General features: G+C 44.4%; 1 protein-coding gene across 1 annotated transcript in view; it reads right to left on the minus strand.

Moving 5' to 3' along the window:
- OCA2 (OCA2 melanosomal transmembrane protein) overlaps window positions 1-19,821 on the minus strand; it is a 205,010-nt gene that overhangs the window by 176,601 nt on the left and 8,588 nt on the right. Inside the window, exon 2 of the mRNA XM_015410957.1 lies at window positions 143-241. Within this exon, the coding sequence (XP_015266443.1) occupies window positions 143-241 (99 nt within the window). The remainder of the gene's footprint in view (window positions 1-142; window positions 242-19,821) is intronic.

Raw genomic sequence — 19,821 nt, forward strand, 5'->3', positions numbered from 1 at the left:
CATGCAGAAGAGATTTTCAGAATGGAGACTTTAAGTGTACAATATAGGGAAAAAAGACTTAAAATGAGAGATGTGCAATCAGAAATTTACCATTCAGGATTAACACATACTGAGGTCTTAATATGAATTACAAATTTCCTACCCATTTTCTTCAGAGGAAACTTTCAACAGAGGTGTTCTTTCTGTAAAAGAGCTGTCTTTAGATCTTGTGCAGAAGAATTTGGGCAAACTAAAATGGTACCTTAAAAAAAAAAGAAAACAAATAGTTAATCTTAATTGTAATCACCTCCTAAAACTATATACTAAAGAGAGTATATTAACTCATTAGATATTAGATTAATTAAGTAACTTCAGGGGATGTGCAACTGCTGGGAAGCAAAATTATGTCAGTTGTTCACTTTGGACTTCTCTTTATGATTTTAGGAAAACTGAGGTTGCCAGGACACTGTCCAGTACCTCAAGTGCTTTGGGGAGCAAGGCAAGGGACAGACAATGTCACACAACACATTAAAATTAAATTAAATTTAAAAATTAATTAATTAATTCCAAAAACCCAGCTTTTTTTGGCCAATCATCCATCAGTGGCCTGGTTCTGACTGGACATCTGATTAGATATTGGACTGCTTGACATCTGATCTCTCTGTTTACATGGTATTTTATATGATATGATATTATGTGCAAATTGCTACTTTAACATTATTTTAATTGTTGTACGCCCCCTGAGCCCATTTGAGGAAGGCGGTATATAAATCTAATTAAATAAATGTCCTATCGTTAACAGCCTTGCTCAGGTCTTGCAAACTGAAGGCCATGGATTGGTTTATTGAATCAATCCATTTTATGTTGGGTCTTTCTCTTTTCCTGCTATCTTCCACTTTTCCTAGCACTTTTTAAAGTTACCCCTCCTCATTTTGGAAGGCAAACAGCCCCCTGTCCTTTCCCACAGCTCAGACAATGCTTGGAATAAACATTGCTTATTCCTTCTAAGCTGTTTTGGGCAAGGGACTGATGTAGGAGGGGGGTGCTTTCAAGATGTTTGCGATGGGGTCCCACTAAAGCTCCAAATTCTTTAGAATATGAATTAAGAGAGATGTCTGCTAGTATTCTATGGTTAACAGCTCTTTCTTTTGGCAATGTCTGCACCTACACAGAAGTTACTGTTAAAGTTTGGGGAAATTATTCTCCTCCTGGTTTAAAAATCACCCTGTTCCGCAACTGTGGCTGTTTACCTTAATTTGTAGAATCTAAACTGTAGCCAGGGCTGTCCCTGACTTGTAGATTGTTGCCCATTCTCCAAATTTATGCAACTCCCCATCCAGAGATTATACCTCTTGCTTATGAAGCAGTAGTGTCAACTCAGTATGACTTGTCAGTTTACAAAACTAGAATAATCCTGTCATTCACACTATAGCATTGCCTTGATGGTTTTATGTCCTATTCAAAACACTTTTTTTTCATTGCAGCCACTAACAGGGTCAGGCACATTGAAAAACATCTTATAATTATGGTAACATAAATAGACCAGTTTTAAAAACAGTTACCTGGTCCTGTTTTGTGGCTCAGAATAATTCTTCCTCCCATGTATTCCAGCACTGAGAGCATTTTGTCCTAGAGCACTGCTTGTCACCAAGGGCCAAACTAGACACGACAGCATCAATGGGTCCAACACCATGGGCATGACGTTAATTTCAAGGAAAACCCTGAAAGTTGTCATGCCTCTTTAGGAATTGCTGAAAACTCTATGGTAAAAACCATAGGGCTGTAGGTGTTTCCTACGGAGGCCTAAGGTCACTTCCAGGAAAACCCTGTAAGTGATGCCAGTCCTTTCCTGGAAGTGATGTCATGCAATTGCTGATGGCTGCCACCCATGCCCCCCCCATCTCCTGCTGGTTGCCAGCATTTTAAAATCACTTAAAAATGGCAGCAGCATCTGCGGATTAAATAGGGTTGCCAAGTCCAAAAGACAAGCCAGCAGGGGACTTACTAGGATGCTCCTGCAGAGGGGAGGGAAAACACACACTGTGCCTACATCACCTCCAGGTAACATACGCACATCGGTGATGGCAGGGGGTGGCACACTGGTTTTTGGGCAAAAATCCAGAGCATTGCCCCACGATGTCACTGACATGCCTACATCATTTCCAGGTGACATAGGCACATCAAGTTTAGGTTGGTAACGCTCTCCCACCGGTCAGTTGGCTGGCGCAAGGGGAGCACTGGAAACTGGCAGTTCCCCCATGCACCAGGGGGACCTGGCAACCCTAGGATCAAACCTGTGCATACCCTCAAATAGTTTGACCCACAGTCTTTTATTTTTCCTAAGCTACCCCTCTTCCATTAAGCTACCCCTCTAACTCTCAGAAGATACCAATCAGCCCAAAGGAATGTTGGCTGTTTGATATAAACTGCACACTCATCAAATGTTGTAGATACTTTCCCTGCAACTATTCTAAAAATACTTTAAAAGTAGGTCGATAAACAATTACTATAATTTTTGCTGTCATTTATATTTAAAAGTAGGACTATTGCCTTGTGGCATAAAACCCAGTGTGTATTTATATTTTTATTTATTTTTGGATTTATATCCCGCCCTCCCAGAGTTAAAACAGATAACACAGCCTAAAACAGTAAAACAATATAATACAACAACAAAGTGTCAGTGCTCCATTTATCACAAGATGGGGTAGATCTTAATCCAATGGCAATTGATCCCGCAACCTGTCATCCCCTCTCCTTCCAGGGTCACCTCACACCCAGATGGAACCACATATTAGTGGTAGTGGTGCGATGCTGCATACATATCGGTGGTGGAATTGTAGTGGCAGCGGCTCCTACTCAAAAGCTTGGTGGAAGAGCTCCATCTTACAGGCCCTGCGGAACTGAGAAAGGTCCCGCAGGGCCCGGATCTCCTCTGGGAGCTCCTTCCATCAGGTAGGAGCTGCCACCGAAAATGCCCTGGCTCTAGTAACAGCAAATTTAATATCCCTGGGGCCTGGAATTTCCAGGAGATGTTGACTCCTCGAACGTAGTGCCCTTGTGGGGGAACATATGGGGAAAGGTGGTCCCATAGGTAAGCCGGACCCTGGCCATACAGAGCTTAAAGGTAAGAACCAGGACTTTGAAGCGGATCCAGTACGCTATTGGTAGCCAGTGCAGCGCTTTCAGCACAGGCCGAATGTGATCCCTCCTAGAGAGACCCATCAACAGCCTGGCTGCAGCATTCTGCACTAGCTGCAGCTTCCGGATCCGCGACAAAGGCAGCCCCAAGTGGAGAGCGTTACAGTAGTCTAACCTCGAGGTGACCATCGCATGGATCACTGTGGCCAGGTCATCGCGGTCAAGGAAGGGGACCAACTGCCGAGCCAGCCGAAGATGATAAAAGTCCGACTTGGCAGTGGCTGCCACCTGGGCTTCCATTGTTAGAGAGGAGTCCAGGAGCACACCCAAACTCCTAACCTCCGACGATGGCACCAAAGGCACCCCATCGAAGGTCGGGAGTGGGAGCCCCAGCCCTAAACTGGTCCGACTCAGGCCCAGGACCTCCGTCTTTGCTGGGTTTAGTTTCAACCGGCTCAGTCTGAGCCACCCAGCCACAGCCTGTAATGCCCGATGAAGGTCATCCGGGGCAGAGCTCGACTGGCCGCCTAACATCAGATAGAGCTGGGTGTCATCCGCATATTGATGACACCTAAGCCCACAATTCCGGGCAATCTGGGCAAGGGGGCGCATGTAGATGTTAAACAACATCGGGGACAGCACAGCCCCCTGTGGCACCCCACATTCAAGGGGATGTCTCCGGGACCGCTGGTCCCCTATCGCCACCCTTTGTCCCCGACCTTGGAGAAAAGAGGCAACCCATTGAAGGGCAAGCCCCTGAATCCCCACATCGGCGAGGTGGTGGGTCAGCAACTGGTGGTCGACCATGTCAAACGCAGATCTAACAGCACCAGTGCTGCCACACCACCCCGATCCAAATGCCTACGGAGGTTGTCAGTCAGGGCGACCAGCACCGTCTCTGTCCTATGACCCGGGCAGAAGCCGGTCTGGAAGGGATCGAGGACAGAAGTATCATCCAGAAAGCCCTGTAGCTGTAATGCCACTGCTCTCTCAATAAGTTTGCCCGAATAGGGCAAATTGGACACCGGCCAATAGTTGGCCAATTCGGTTGGGTCCAAAGATGGCTTTTTCAAGAGAGGGTGGACCATCGCTCAGGGAATCATCCCTCCAAGAGGGACATATTGATAATCTCCCGGAGGACACCTCGAAATCCCTCATGGCATGCTTTTATGAGCCAGGAGGGGCACGGATCAAGGTGGCATGTGGTTGGACGTACAGATACGAGCAATCTGTCAACTTCCTCCAGGCTGAGCAGGTCAAAACACTCTAAACCCGGCACCAACGGCGTGCGAGGGGCCTCAAGTTCACTCACTGTTTCAATTGTGGCGGGGAGGTCACGACAGAGCGCCACAAATGCCTCGCAGCCAATATCCAATTCCCTAACATTTTGCCTGCCCTGTGGCAGAGCTGTCAAAGACCGAATTATACTAAATAATTGGGCCAGACATGAGCTACCAGATGCAATCGAGGTTGCATTGAAGTCTCCCTTTGCGGCTTTGACTGCCATCTCATAGGCTTTCATAAGCATCCTATAGGATGTTCTTGACGCCTCATCACGAGCTCGACGCCACCGTCTCTCTAGCCATCTCAGTTCTCGCTTCAGCTCTCACAGCTCCTGGATATACCAAGGCGCTTGCCTAACACGAGTGCAGAGAGGGTGCCTGGGAGCAATCTCGTCGATGGCTGAGGAGAGCCGGACATGCCAGTCCTCCACCAGCTCATCCAACGAGCCGCCAGGGGGCCTCGGATCCCACAGGGCCATCTGGAATCGCATTGGATCCATTTGGTGCCGCGAGCGAGCAGAAATCCGCTCGCCGCCTAAACAAGGTCGGGGTGGAACATTCAGATGAGCCTTCAGGGCCAGATGGTCCGACCATGGCATTGCCTCTACAGTGATCCGATCCACCATCACACACAACCCCGCAAAGATCAAATCGAGCATATGACCGTCCCGATGCGTGGGAGCTGAGATGAATTGAAAGAGTCCCAGTGCCACCATGGACGACACCAGGTCCGTAGCCCAGCTGGAGGTCACGTCCTTGGCATGGACGTTGAAATCACCCAAGACAATCAGCCTAGGGTGCTCCAACGCCCAGCCTGATACGGCCTCCAGTGTTGATCTGGACTATTTTGTTGGTGCTGTAACTTTGGCTTGTTACAAAAGTGTTCCCTCACCATGGAAGCAGCTGCAAATTACATGGGAATGAACAAGAATTGTACCCACATGTCCCATCCTTGTGTTGTTCACTGCTACACACCCATCCCCCATCATATCTACACAGATGTACAGACAAGATGGAGGCTGCACAAGGCCCACCCACAGCTCAGCACCCCTCCCCTTGCTTAACAGTCAGGAAAAGAAAATTTGATTTAAAGGGCCAAAAGGGGGAGGAAATATGGCATTTAGTTCCACTCCTCCCTACGGTGGGCAGCCAAACACTGGCAACTGGCAGGAAGTATATGGGGGTGGGAATATGCAAATATGCATCAGTTCAATGTTGTAACATCACTTCTGGTACAACCACTGCATTGCACCACCATGATGCCTTCACTTCTGGGTTTACACCACAAGTGGTGTCGCAGCATTGGAATATGTATTCCACCACCACCACCATTTTTACTGCTCTACTGAGCAGCAGCAAGCAAATTAGACTGCCAGTGGGAGGTCTCTTGCCATAACAGGATTCCCTCTCTAAGTCTGTATCTATTAACCCAATGAGGCACCTCTAGACACCATGGCGCTGGAACTTCCGGTCTAAGCATTTTGCCGCTCAGACACATCTCGTCTCGCTCGGATGGAGACGCGCCAAGACCCGGCTGACAGGAGGGGTTCGAGTTTGTCCCGGACCCCCCCCCCCAGGGTTTCTATAGAAGACCCCCAGCCTGGGGAGCTGAGGAGAGCCTCTTCCAAGGGGATGCCCAAGGAATTGAGGCTCACCTTCTTCCCCGATAGGTACCATCGCCACGGAGCCAGCATGGCGCCTAGAGATGACTGCCGAAGCAAGTGATAACAACCAACTCATTAAAAAGACTTCCAAAAGATCTCCAAGGCTACAAACTGTGAGTTAAGCAAAGCTCAGGTGAAAAATAAGTGAATGGAGCCTTGGTAATAATTGGAAGCGCCTAAGTTTGAAGTGCAGGGGGAGGAGATTTCAAGCCCCCCCCCCAATAGGAGTAAACTGTAAAAAACAGTTTTAAAGTGAAAATAAAGAGACTTTGAGCCAAACCAAGCACATTAGAAGTTAAGTGAACGCAAAAGCTGCTAAAATATATGAAGCGGAATTAAAACATATAACTTTTGCTTTGTTTTGGAAAACTTACTTCTTGTTGCTATTATGGCTGGGAGAGGATGGAGAGCGCCGGAAAAAAACTGGTGACCGAAAAAAAACATACCAACAACTCCCTCCCAGAACCAGGAAGCATCTACAGACCTTTCTTTGCTGTTAGCAAATGCACTGCGTCCTCTAATGGAACAGATGACTACTCTTAACACCAAACTAGACAATGTGCAAATACAGCTAAAGCAAATGGACAAGAGAACTACAGCAACTGAGAAAACATTGAACAAGATGGAAAAACAGACTGAGAGTATTAATAAAAGAGTGGATGAAGCAGAGAAGGAGAGATCCTCGGATAAAACGCAACTAATACAGCTCCAGCTGGAAAGATCAATGTATGTTCTACGTTTCCATGGAATACCTAAGGATAAGAATGAGGATTTAAAGGAACTCTTGGTGGTTGCCTTGGCCCCACTAATGGATTACAAACAAGAAGACTTAATTAAGGAAATGGATGTGGCGTACAGGACTTATCCGGACTTTATAAAGAAAAATAAACTCCCAGGGGAAACTTATTTAAAATTTATGAAACGATCAACCAGGGAACTGGTGCTAAAGTCAACAATGGGGAAATCCTTTAAAATCAAGAATGAAGAGATAAAAATTTTGAAAGACATCCCATTCGAAGTAAGAAAAAAGAGGAAACTATGCAGGATGCTTACTCTCTCGCTGCAAAAAAGGGAATAGCGTATAGATGGCTATTTCCAGAATGGTTGAGTTTTAATTACCAGGATAAAAAATATATACCGTATTTTTTGGACCATAAGACGCACTTTTTCTTTCAAAAAAAGTGGGAGGAAAAGTGAGTGCGTCTTATGGACTGAAGGTTCAGAATATTTTTTCCCTGTTTTCCTCCTTTAAAAACTAGGTGCGTCTTAAGGTCAGGTGCGTCTTATGGTCCGAAAAATACGGTAATTGACTCTGTTCCAAAAGCAGAAAGATTTATGGATCAAATGCTTAATGTAAAAAAGAAGCAGAAGGAAAAGAATTTAAAAATGGATGCAGAGGAGCAAGAAGAAGATGAGGAGTCCTACTCACAGGACTCAACAAGCCAAACTTCCTCGTCATCAGAATCATCTGAATTGGAAAAAAGGAGAGGCCGCTCCCAAATTGCAGAAAATGAAGAAATCTAAGAAGAAAAGACTCTAAAACTAAAGCATGAGTGCTAAGGGCAGTAAGTGTGCCAAGCTAATAACTTTATACTATTTATAATCAAACTAATCTCTGTATAACCTGTACTAATAGGTTAAAAAGGTCTATTTTAAAGCTTTTTTAGATCGTGATTTGTATTAGTCTTTACCCCTTCCCCATATCCAGTAGGAGATTTAGAACAAAATGGTAGTTTTTCCTCCCCTTATCCAGTAGATTATATGTATCTAGACTTCCCTGACCCATTTCCCATAGTAATAGTGATAGGGCATTACTACTCCTTTCCCCATTCCATATATGTAGTGTGTAGAAAATGCAAAAATAAAAAAATTCCCCTTCGGGGGGCCAAAAAAAAAAATAGACACCATGGCGCTTGCTGACACCTTTCCTGGTGCCCACCATGTTTTTAGGAAGAGGGGAAGTCCAAGCAGGACTTTTGTTCAGCAAGTTTTCTGATTGGCTGTGCAGTTGTTTTTTTAAAGCATTGCTTCAGCAGCAGCTGCAATCACAAGACAAAGATCTTCAGTGTGTGACTGAAGGTAAGTTGTGTGTATGCAAGGAAATATTTAAACAATTTATTTATTTTCAAAGGCATCCTGTAAAACAGAACTTCTGCTGGAAATATCAGAGAGTGACAATTAGAGTTAGGCATAATCTCACTCCCTCATATTTTGAAGCTGGCTCCTCCTCTTGTGTCTGTGTCTACCACCCTGTGTCAGAATTCCAAAGGTACCTGCAGGCTCAAAAAGGTTGAGGACCTCTGTATTAACCACATGATCATTGCACGGCCTAGTTTAAAAGAGATGGGAGAGAGATGGAAGGAAGAACTGTACAATTTCTGATCAAAGAAACCCTAGTGTGAGCACCTCTGCCCTCCGCTGTCATGTCCCACTCATCTGGGTTCCCCAGGCCAAATCAGGAGGAAAGACAATGGTTGCAGCACCTCTGGCCTCTCCAATCCCCAGGGAGCACTCAACCTTCTGTTTAGGCACAGTGTCTTCCCCTTTCCCTCCTCAGTCAGGTCCTGACACCCTTCTTTTATACCCTGCCCCAAAACTCTGGCTCTCTACCCCCTTTGGTACTGCCTGGACCAATTCCCTGTCCTGTGGGCAGGACATTCCTACCTTCCCTGTCCCCTTTCTTTCCCCCCACTTCCCCGAGTCTTGGTCTGGCTTGGCCAGAGTTGATCTCTTCCTCCTTGCTCCGATCCAGGTGGTCAAGATTGGCAGCCTCTGGATAACTCTGCCCAGCCAAGGAAGATTCTCTCCTCTTATCTTAAAAAGCTAGGATCTCTCCAGTGAAGGCTGATTGACATCATCAGCCAGCAAGAGGAGGCTGTTGCAGGTGCCCACTGCTGCTTGAGGCCAGTATTGAATCTGGCAGCAAGGCATGACTCCAGCTCAAACCTGTTCCCAGCCCTTGCAGTGGCTCCAAGGCTGAGGGTGGCGATGGGGTTCTAGGCCCCACATGGCCAGCCCAGTCTTGGGTGTCAGTGGCAGCTGGCCCAGGACAGCCATCTGGTGGCAACAGGGTTCCCTGCTCCCTCATAGATGACTCCCAGTGAGGTAAGGCTGGCAGACCTGGGATTGTTGGTGCAGCAGGGTCCAGGGGTGGCAGAATGGGGATTTGGACATGGTTCAGGAGAAGATTGGGAAGTAAAAGCGTCCCTGGAACAAGCCAAGCTGAATGGTCTGTGCAGGGGTCTATGCAGAGGCCTCTGAGCTAAGCAGCACCAGCAAAAGGCATTAGATCACCTCTCACTTTTCCCCCATAACCTGGTAGTAGTGCAGAAGGAGATATCCAGTGAGCTGACACCCATTACCATTGCTACTTAACAGTCTGAGCCAAGTGGCCTATGAGGCATTGGCAAAGTTGTTTGGTTTGACTCCTGCCGGCCTGTTCCTGGCCACCAGGAGTCCTCTAGAGCAGCGACTCACTGGGAAATGGTTGGATTGGGGTTGGGGAAATGAGGGGTGCAGGAACTTTCTTATGCACTCTCATTCCAAATGTGTTCAATTTTGGGAGGGAGACAAGCTGGCTTCCCAATTGTGGGGGTGGGGAGAGATGTTCAAAATCAAGACTCATTTTATTTCATTACACATTCTTAAATCAGAAAACATTTTTGTAGCATTTCAATATTCAACACAGAATATTTCAACACACACCCCCATGCATAAATAGTGCACTTGTGCAATTCTACAAAGGATATTCTTGGTTATTCTGCCAAGACCCATAACTGAGGGTGGTTGATCAGAACAACCAGGAACAAGACTAAAATCAGACATTAAGTACTCTTTTTCACCCATAGAAGCTACTACTGTCAGTCAAGTCTGTGATGAGCATTTAACATACATCTGACATATACAACAAAGTCAGCCCTTTCTATCTCTGGGGTCAGGAAAGTCAAGGAAAGCTGGGTTAAGCCAGCGTGACTCACAGAATCAAGGTAGCCAGTTTCTGATCTATTTATCTGATCTATCTTATCTATTTAAAATTTGATAGTGACTGCTGTAAAGTATAAACATTCCCAGTAGGCAAAAGTCTCATGAGGCAAAGTCATGTCCAGTGAAGGCCACACACAGCACATAGCAGCAGCCTGAAGCTTCCTGGGAGCAGAACAGAACCAACGTTTCAACCATATAGGCTAATCACTTTAGATATTAAAGTAGTACAGACAGGGCTATTTTGGGGCAGGAACGCACAGGAACGGAGATCTGGCTGGCTTCAGAGTTGGCCACGCCCACTACAGCCAAAACCTCTGCATACGTGGCTACAGAGGGAAGACCTGGAGAGCTACCCCCCCCCGACAATTCCAAGGTGGGCAGGCTGGGGGGGGCTGGAAGGATCGGGGAGGCATTTAAATTCCTCCCTGTGCCTTCCCCAGTCTGTGCAAGGGCCGGCTTGCCCGGCAGCAAACTGATTCGATGTGATCTTTGTCCTCTACATTTTGTATTTATTTATGGGACAACCAGAGAATTGGCAACACAGGCATTAAGTGCTACAAAATGTGCTGTTTATAAAACATTCATACCCAACATTCTTCTCTTCCCAAGTTGTCCTGTCAGTCACCAAGTAAATTCCCAGTTGTCAGGTCATGACATCCATACACATACCTAGTACATATTATAGGCTGTCGGTTTTCCAGCCATGCCATTACCATGGTGGTGGGTGTTTTCTTCCCCTCAGACTGAATGGTCTAAGGACATATCACATATTATCCCTCATGAATGAAACGTTCTGAAAGCCCTAGAGCATCAATTAGACCCAAGAGAGCAATTTGGTTAACTAGACAATTTCCATCTATCAAAAATTCTGAAGACTGACTGTCATGCCACCAAGAACACTTTGAGTAACCACTCAGAGCGCTTATAGGGATGGACAAAGAAGAGTGCAAATGTAGATCTGCCAGTGTCACGAGCTTTATTCAGAAAGTCCTTACAACAAACTCCAAAAGGGGAAACTAGCAATAAACCAGCTGAGATGAAATGCACTCAAAGGCACATTATTTATTATTACCTCGCATGTTCTAATCTGAAATAATGGGTCCAAGATCTGAAGTCAAACAGATAATGTTCCCTGACAAATGGGATGCACACAAGTCTGAAATGTACCCTGTGTTGATTTTCTTTTAACTGGCTTGGCTGTCTTTTTTCAAGTTAATGCAGCATATGTCTGGTAGAGAGGCAAAGTACTGCCTATAGATTAAATGCATAATATCTGTGTAAACTGCCCATATTCCTTGCTGTATGGAGATATTCTGTTTTCTATCTAAATGGACTAGAACAAATATTTCTGGCTCTATAATCTTTTTTAATACTGTTATACAACTATGAACAGATTTCTAACGGCAAACTCCTGGATACATGTTGCTATTAACATGTGATAAAAACAGGAGTTCTTTAATAGCTTGGGAGGATGGAGTATAGAATTTACCATTTAAAATAATTGTTTTCTGTAAGTTTACCTGACAGGGGTGGGGCACAATTACTGCAGTTTATAAAGCTTTAACTGACCCAAGTAAAAAGACAACAATTAAAAATACTAGAACTAAGAAAGGGCCTTTAAAAATGCTTTTGCTGTGGTATATTTAAGACAAGAGGCTGGGGGGGGCTGGAAGGATCGGGGAGGCATTTAAATTCCTCCCTGTGCCTTCCCCAGTCTGTGCAAGGGCCGGCAAACTAAGCAGCAAACTGATTCGATGTGATCTTTGTCCTCTACATTTTGTATTTATTTATGGGACAACCAGAGAATTGGCAACACAGGCATTAAGTGCTACAAAATGTGCTGTTTATAAAACATTCATACCCAACATTCTTCTCTTCCCAAGTTGTCCTGTCAGTCACCAAGTAAATTCCCAGTTGTCAGGTCATGACATCCATACACATACCTAGTACATATTATAGGCTGTCGGTTTTCCAGCCATGCCATTACCATGGTGGTGGGTGTTTTCTTCCCCTCAGACTGAATGGTCTAAGGACATATCACATATTATCCCTCATGAATGAAACGTTCTGAAAGCCCTAGAGCATCAATTAGACCCAAGAGAGCAATTTGGTTAACTAGACAATTTCCATCTATCAAAAATTCTGAAGACTGACTGTCATGCCACCAAGAACACTTTGAGTAACCACTCAGAGCGCTTATAGGGATGGACAAAGAAGAGTGCAAATGTAGATCTGCCAGTGTCACGAGCTTTATTCAGAAAGTCCTTACAACAAACTCCAAAAGGGGAAACTAGCAATAAACCAGCTGAGATGAAATGCACTCAAAGGCACATTATTTATTATTACCTCGCATGTTCTAATTGAAATAATGGGTCCAAGATCTGAAGTCAAACAGATAATGTTCCCTGACAAATGGGATGCACACAAGTCTGAAATGTACCCTGTGTTGATTTTCTTTTAACTGGCTTGGCTGTCTTTTTTCAAGTTAATGCAGCATATGTCTGGTAGAGAGGGAAAGTACTGCCTATAGATTAAATGCATAATATCTGTGTAAACTGCCCATATTCCTTGCTGTATGGAGATATTCTGTTTTCTATCTAAATGGACTAGAACAAATATTTCTGGCTCTATAATCTTTTTTAATACTGTTATACAACTATGAACAGATTTCTAACGGCAAACTCCTGGATACATGTTGCTATTAACATGTGATAAAAACAGGAGTTCTTTAATAGCTTGGGAGGATGGAGTATAGAATTTACCATTTAAAATAATTGTTTTCTGTAAGTTTACCTGACAGGGGTGGGGCACAATTACTGCAGTTTATAAAGCTTTAACTGACCCAAGTAAAAAGACAACAATTAAAAATACTAGAACTAAGAAAGGGCCTTTAAAAATGCTTTTGCTGTGGTATATTTAAGACAAGAGTCATGAAAAGAAAAGGGATTCTCTAGTTGAAAGAATACAAGCTTTCAATCCCTACTGTGTTTTGTTCAGCATTTGTAGTATCTATTCTGTACCCTCTCTTGTAAACTGAAGCAAACCCAGCAATAGTATGCCCATGGCAAAAGCTCCTACCATTCTGTAAAATGTCTATTTTAAAAAAAATCCAAACAACTTTGAAAATCTGCAGAACATTTTCCTCATAACGAACACCAGATCATCTGATAAATAGAGGCCTGTTCCGCTATTACTTCTTCTCTGCTTTCCCCTACCCCACCTTGGCTTTACAATTCCTTTCATCAGGCATATTCATTAAAATCAGGTTCACGGTTTTCAGTCTCAGGGTTGCATGATGAAACAGCTGTCAATAAAACCTTAAAGAGGATTGGTGCTCACATGTCCCTGGCATGGCTGAAGGGGTAAAGTTGCTCCTATCACTCCTAGAAAGATTAAAGCCTGGATCTATCGGAGGTTGCTTATTTAAAAAAAACTGCAAAGAGCACATTACATAAATCAACTATTGTGGGTGAAGTAATCATCCTTAAGAATATAGAAAAATGCATTAATTCTGGCTTATGTAGGATACTGTGGACTTATCTACTGCATAACACATCCTACACAAGAAACAAATATAATACCTTGCCTCACCTAATCAGAAAAATTGCCTCTGTGGATGTACTATTCAGGGCCAGCTCTATCAGCAGGTCACCTCAAGAAGCAGATTTAAGGGGCAGCAACCTGCCATCCTGCCTTTCACCAGCCTTCAACTGCCACTTAGCCAGCTATCTGTCCACCTACGGTACCTAAGCGACAAAAGCCAAATGAGATCATCATCCTTACTTTCTTGCTCACCCCAGACTTTCCCCGAAATAGAACATCTGGCCATGCATGCTAGTTCCCAAACTCCCCAAATATTTCTTCTTCTCATGAGACTTTGGAGATGCCATTTCGGTTCCCAGGAAATGTTGGTCAGACTCTTGCAAGAAGTAGTATCCTTGCAAGTGTTCAGGAAACTTGGCATGCGCAGCTTGCTGTGCTTTTTTAAAGAATCACTGGGATAGTGAAGAGGTAAAGAGGATTATCTCGTCCAGCTACCGAGCACCACAGTAAGGTGGGAACCGCGAGAAATGTTGAAGTGCAGTGATGGTGGGGACTGCTGTCTCAGGAAGAAAAACGTCTTGATGCCACTGATACTATACACACTATACAATAGCTGTGCTGGGTCAGATCAAAGTCTAGCATTCTCTCCCTAGCATTATCTAGCCAAACGTCACTAGGAAGCTCACAAACACAGAATGATGGAGAGATTCAGGTTGGAGTTCATCATTACAAGCATCCTGAAACTGAAGGTATAGAACCTCTGGACACAGGAGTTCCATTCTTAGCTACTATAATTAATAGAAATAAATTGCATTAACTCTGCATTATGGTACATACAAATGTATTCCTTCATTACACATAGTGTGAAGTATTTTCTCTCATTTGTCTTGAACATACTGCTAATCTCCCTCAACCATACTCTAGCATTCTGAGAGGAAATATTACTTCTATTCCTTCACTCTCTTCACACAAGTCATAATTTTCTAAACCACTTGTAGTAAAAGAGTTGTCAGTATTTAAAGGCTGTGTCCATTTAGAGAGAGGGGGTTACAACATGGAGCAGCTGTCAGACTTCTTTATATCCTAATAAGACAGAACTGTTGTTGAAATGTTTCTACAACTGGGCTGACACAATTGGGCTGAGGGGTCTAACAGTAACTTTACAACCAGTTTGGACAGTTAGCACATTAACTACTTTTGTTCCTTTAAGTTTACCCTCAGACATTAAAATGAAACCAAGGTGGTGCCAAAATTGTACCATGTGACACATGCTACAACATGGCTGCCTGAGGACTTGGTAAATCTCCACCCTAGTGCTGTACATGCCTTCAGCAGTTTGGACTGAACTGGATATTTACCGCATGATTGGGGGAACCACATGAACAGACAACCTGGAGCCTTTCTGAAGTTGCAGCCACATCATCCTCATTAGCTATGACAAGTGGGGAGATGGCTGAAGTTGAATCCATCCAAGATGGAGGCCATGTGGCTGGGAAAGACTGAAATGCTAACAGGAGGGTCACTCTTGAGACTCAATGGTGTCCAGTTGACAGCTGTAGACTCTCTAAAGCGCCTCGGGATGTAGTTGGATTCTGCACTATCATTGGATAAACACGTGTCCATGGTAGCATGGTCAAGTGTTTTTTCACATGCGCCAGGCCTGCCAGCTGGCTCCTTATTTACAGCAACAGAGGCGGCAGCAACACTCCCAGCTACCCACATCAGTGATGGCAGTGGCTCTCACGGAATCACACTAGGTGTCCCAGCTACATACATCCATTTCCCTTAGGAATGCCAGCTCCAGGATGGAATATTCCTGGAGATTTGAGGGTGGAGCCTTGGGAGGGTGAGATTTGAGGACGACAGTGCCTCAGCAGGGTATAACGCCCTTCAAAGCAGCTGTTTTCTCCAGGGGAACTGATCCGTCATTTGGAGATCAGTTGTAATTCCAGGTGATCTCCATCCCTCAACTGGAAGTTAATACAAAAGATACAAAAGATCAAACCGTGTGAAATATATATATTCAACATTCACTAAGCACAATAATTTAAACCTATATAGAGTAGTATTTCAAAAATACAATGTAATAGTCAAAAACTGAAAAACACATGGTCCAAATACACAAACAGTCCTATTAATCCACCTTCAGAAGTCCAAATCAAATTCCTCAAACAGTGAAAAGTCCAAATATAGATGTTTATCATTCCTCTTCAAAATAAACCCTCATCTCGCTACTTGTGCATCCACTTGTGTATTCACTTCATGGCCTTGGATATATAAGCAGCGAGATGAGTTTTTTTGAAGAGGAATTATAAACATCTATATTTGGACTTTTCAGTTTGAGGAATTTGACTTGGACTATTTCTGAAGGTGGATTAATAGGACTGTTTGTGTATTTGGACCACATATTTTTGAGTTTCTATTACATTGTATTTTTTAAAATCCTAATCTATTTATATAGGTTTAGATTATCATACTCAGTGAATGTTGAATATATATTTTCCATTATTTATACATGGTTTGATCTTCTGTATTACTCACCTGGAGATTGGCAATGCTAGTTTCCCTGGAGGAAATGTCTACTTTGGAGGGTGGAGTCTATGGCATTATACCCTTTTGAGGATCCTCCCCTCCTCAAATTCCACCCTCCCCAGGCTCCACCCCTCAAATCTCCAGGAATTTTCTGACCTGGAGCTGGCAACCCTATTTCCTTCCCACCTAACAGCCAACTTACCTTTACCTGCCCTTCTGTCTTCAGCTTTCCATCCCCTCCCCCCCCACACAGCCTCTACCTAGGAAAACTAAATTCTTTCTCCACAGTGGGATCCAAAGCAGCTTATATTATTCCCTGCTCCTTTTTATCTCCACAACAACCCTGTGAGGTAGATTAGACTGAAAGTATGTGACCTGCCTAAAAATCACCCAGTTGCTTCCACAGCTCACAACCTACTCTGAAGTTCTAATCACTACACCACACTGGCTTTCATAAGGTGACTGCTGTTGAGCAGTAGCAAGCAGCCAGGCCTAGTTGAGTCAGGCAAGTCAGGTAATATCTAGTTACCCAGAGGTTGCTTCTAGGCCTAGGATTACCAACCTCCTGGTAGGACCTGGAGATCCCCCAGAAACTGAACTCCAGACAGAAGAGATCTGTCCCCCTGGAGAAAATTGTTGTTTTGGAGGGTGGATGCTGTGGCATTATACCCTGCTGAGGCCTTTCCTCCCCCCAAACCTTCACCACACAATCTCCAGGAATTTCCCAACCTGGAGCTAGCAACCCTTGTCAGGCCTGTTCCCAATGAGTCTTCCTTCAAAGGCCAGCACTGGCTTTTATAGGGTGGCTGTTGTTGAACAGCAGTAAGCAGCGAGACCTCATTAAGTCATGCAAATCAGATGGTATCAAGTCACCCAGAGATTGCTTCCAGACCTAGGCTTACTAACCTCCAGGTGGGACCTGGAGATCTCCCAGAATTACAACTGTACTTAAGATGACAGAGAACAGTTTCCCTGAAGAAAATGCCTACTTTGAAGGTTGAACTTTATGGCATTATATTTAGCTGAGGCTTCTCCCCAAACCTTGCCTGCCTCCAACTTGACCACAAAATCTCCAGGGATTTGCCAACCTGGAGCTGGCAACCCTAGGGCCTGGTCCCAAGGAATCCTCCGTTAAAAGTCAAAATAGGCCTGGAGAGGGCCTTGCCCCCTCCCCCTGTGTTTTTACTCACTGAAACCCAGCCTTGTAATGTCATGGTTGCCTAGCAACATCCACTGAGGCAATCTGTTGCTTAAAGCTACAGGCGCTACATTTATCATTTTTGCATTTTTAAAACTCCTCAATGCATACTTCTTAAATTTCACATTTTTATGCAACCTTGGGGCCTTGTTCAGGTTTGCAGAAGGATCTGTCTTGCCCATTCACAGCTCAAGTCACTGGATTTAAGCATCGAAAGATTTGGCTGACTCTGCTATTAGAATAAAAGATGCTGGCTTGAGAATTTTACAAAAGGAACTGTTTTGACTACTTGGATGGAACCCCAAAACTGAGAATCTAATGGAGAAAGAAGAAGAAGAAGGTGCCATCAAGTCACAACCAACTCATGGCAACCCCATCCATCGGGCTGTCCCAGGCAAGAGATGAGCAGAGAAGGGTTGCCATTGCCTTTCTCCACATAGCAACCCCAGTCTTCCCGGGTGGTCTCCCATTCAAGTACTAACTGTGGCTGATCCTGCTTAGGTCCCAAGCTCTGATGATCCCAGGCTAAGCTGGACTATTTTGGCTGCTCCCTCCCTTACTAGATTCAATCCATTATTTTAAGTTAGCTCCCCATATCAGGAAAGCACTGAGAGCCAGTACCTCATTTACTCTCCCCTCCAGTCTCTCCAATGGGGATCCAAAGCAGCCTACATTGTTCTGCTCGCCTCCATTTCATCCTCACAAGAACACTGCGAGGTCAGTTAGGCTGAGAGTGAAAACCAGGATAAAAGGAGAAGCTATCGGGGCTTTTAGGGACAGAATAAACAAAACAGGAGGAAGTGAGATACCCCCCTGCAAGTATTGCCAGCTCCGTCTTAGAGACCAAGTTTGGTGTAGTGGTTAAGTGTGTGGACTCTAATCTGGGAGAACCGGGTTTGATTCCCCACTCCTCCACTTGCACCTGCTGATGTGACCTTGGGTCAGTCACAAGCTCTGGCACAGCTGTCCTTGAAAAAGAGCAGTTTGTGTCAGAGTTCTCTCAGCCCCACCCACCTCACAGGGTGTCTGTTGTGGGGAGGGGAAGGGAAAGGAGTTTGTGAAGGGTGGGGTATAAATCCAATCTCTTCTTCTTATTCCTTACTAATTATGTGAGTTTTTTTTAAAAAGCAGTACACTCTTCTGTTTGCCTTTGGTCAATATCACTGGGTTACTGGCACTGCAATCCTAAACAGAACTTTACCTTTCCAAAGCCCATTGAGGTTGTAGTATCCTCCAAAGTGTGGTGAGTAGAAATGAACTTACCTATCCTTCTTCTGATTACCTGGCATTCTTGCTCTATAGCCAGCACACAGAAGACAGTGGAACCTCCACCAACAGGCTTCTTTAGAGCTTCCAGCTGGGAGCAATCAGGTACAGGTGGGGCCTATAAATATGCATACAGTGGGAGACTGCAACCACAAGACCTAAGTGAGGCCCCTCCCACAGAGGCTTTGAGGGAAAACAAAAACTAGGGTTCACTTAAAGGTACACAGACACACACATACATATATATGCACATATACATCACAGAGGTCAATGAGCTCAGAAAGTATAACTCTGTTTAGGATTTCATTGCCAGAGTTATAGTGTTCAAAGAGAGGGGGAAAACCTCTGTTCACTGACTGAATACTATGTATAATTTTATACACTTTTATTGCACCCTCCCAGCTATGTATTTTCTAAGCTAACATACACACACACCATTCTTTTGCTTTTTCATAGTGTTTCCTTATTCATCATGATTATCTTTTTTTTGTTCATTTTCCAAATTGTTTTTGGTATAGAAAAATGAGAAGTATATGCAGAAGTCCAAATACAGTCACACCATCCATATATTAAATTCTCATCATGGCCCCATCTCTGGATACTTAACTCCAGTGACTGGAGTCATCAACAGACAAGGTAGATCTTTCTGCAAATCTGAGAAAAGCCCCAGGTTTGCAGAAAAATCTGAAATCTTTTTTTAAAAATGCATTGGTGGTTGAAAACCCAAAATAATAGAAACAGCACCTTTTCTTTTAAGAAACAAATGCCCTCTGCAGTAAGTATTCTGATGATTGCTAGGCAACTACAACAGTATTGTGGGTTTTTAAGCTGTGGTTTCTGTCACTAAAAGGTGGGGGAGGGTGGGCAGGTGGGCCCTTTTCCAGACCTGGCTTGCTACTATTCCACAAGAGCCACCACACACACAAAACAGTGTGGTGCAGTGGGTAGAATTTCAGACTAGGAGTTGGGAGATCCAAGTTCAAATCCCCACTCTGCTCTCACCCGGTGACCTTAGGCCAGCCAGACACCCCCAGCCTAACTTCACAGGGTTGTTGTGAGGATAACATGGAAGTCAAGAGAAATATGTAAGTCGCTTTGGGTCTCCATTGGGGAGAAATAAATAATATAACTGGAGATGGTGGGGCAGATAAAAGGTAGGTTGGCTTATGGGTGGGAATAAGAAAAGGAAGCAGGGAAAGGGGAAAGGCTATGGGGGGCTATGGGGGGGCTGCCA

The sequence above is a fragment of the Gekko japonicus genome, unplaced genomic scaffold (assembly GCF_001447785.1).
Source record: "Gekko japonicus isolate JY-2015 unplaced genomic scaffold, Gekko_japonicus_V1.1 scaffold244, whole genome shotgun sequence".
Lineage (NCBI taxonomy): Eukaryota > Metazoa > Chordata > Lepidosauria > Squamata > Gekkonidae > Gekko > Gekko japonicus.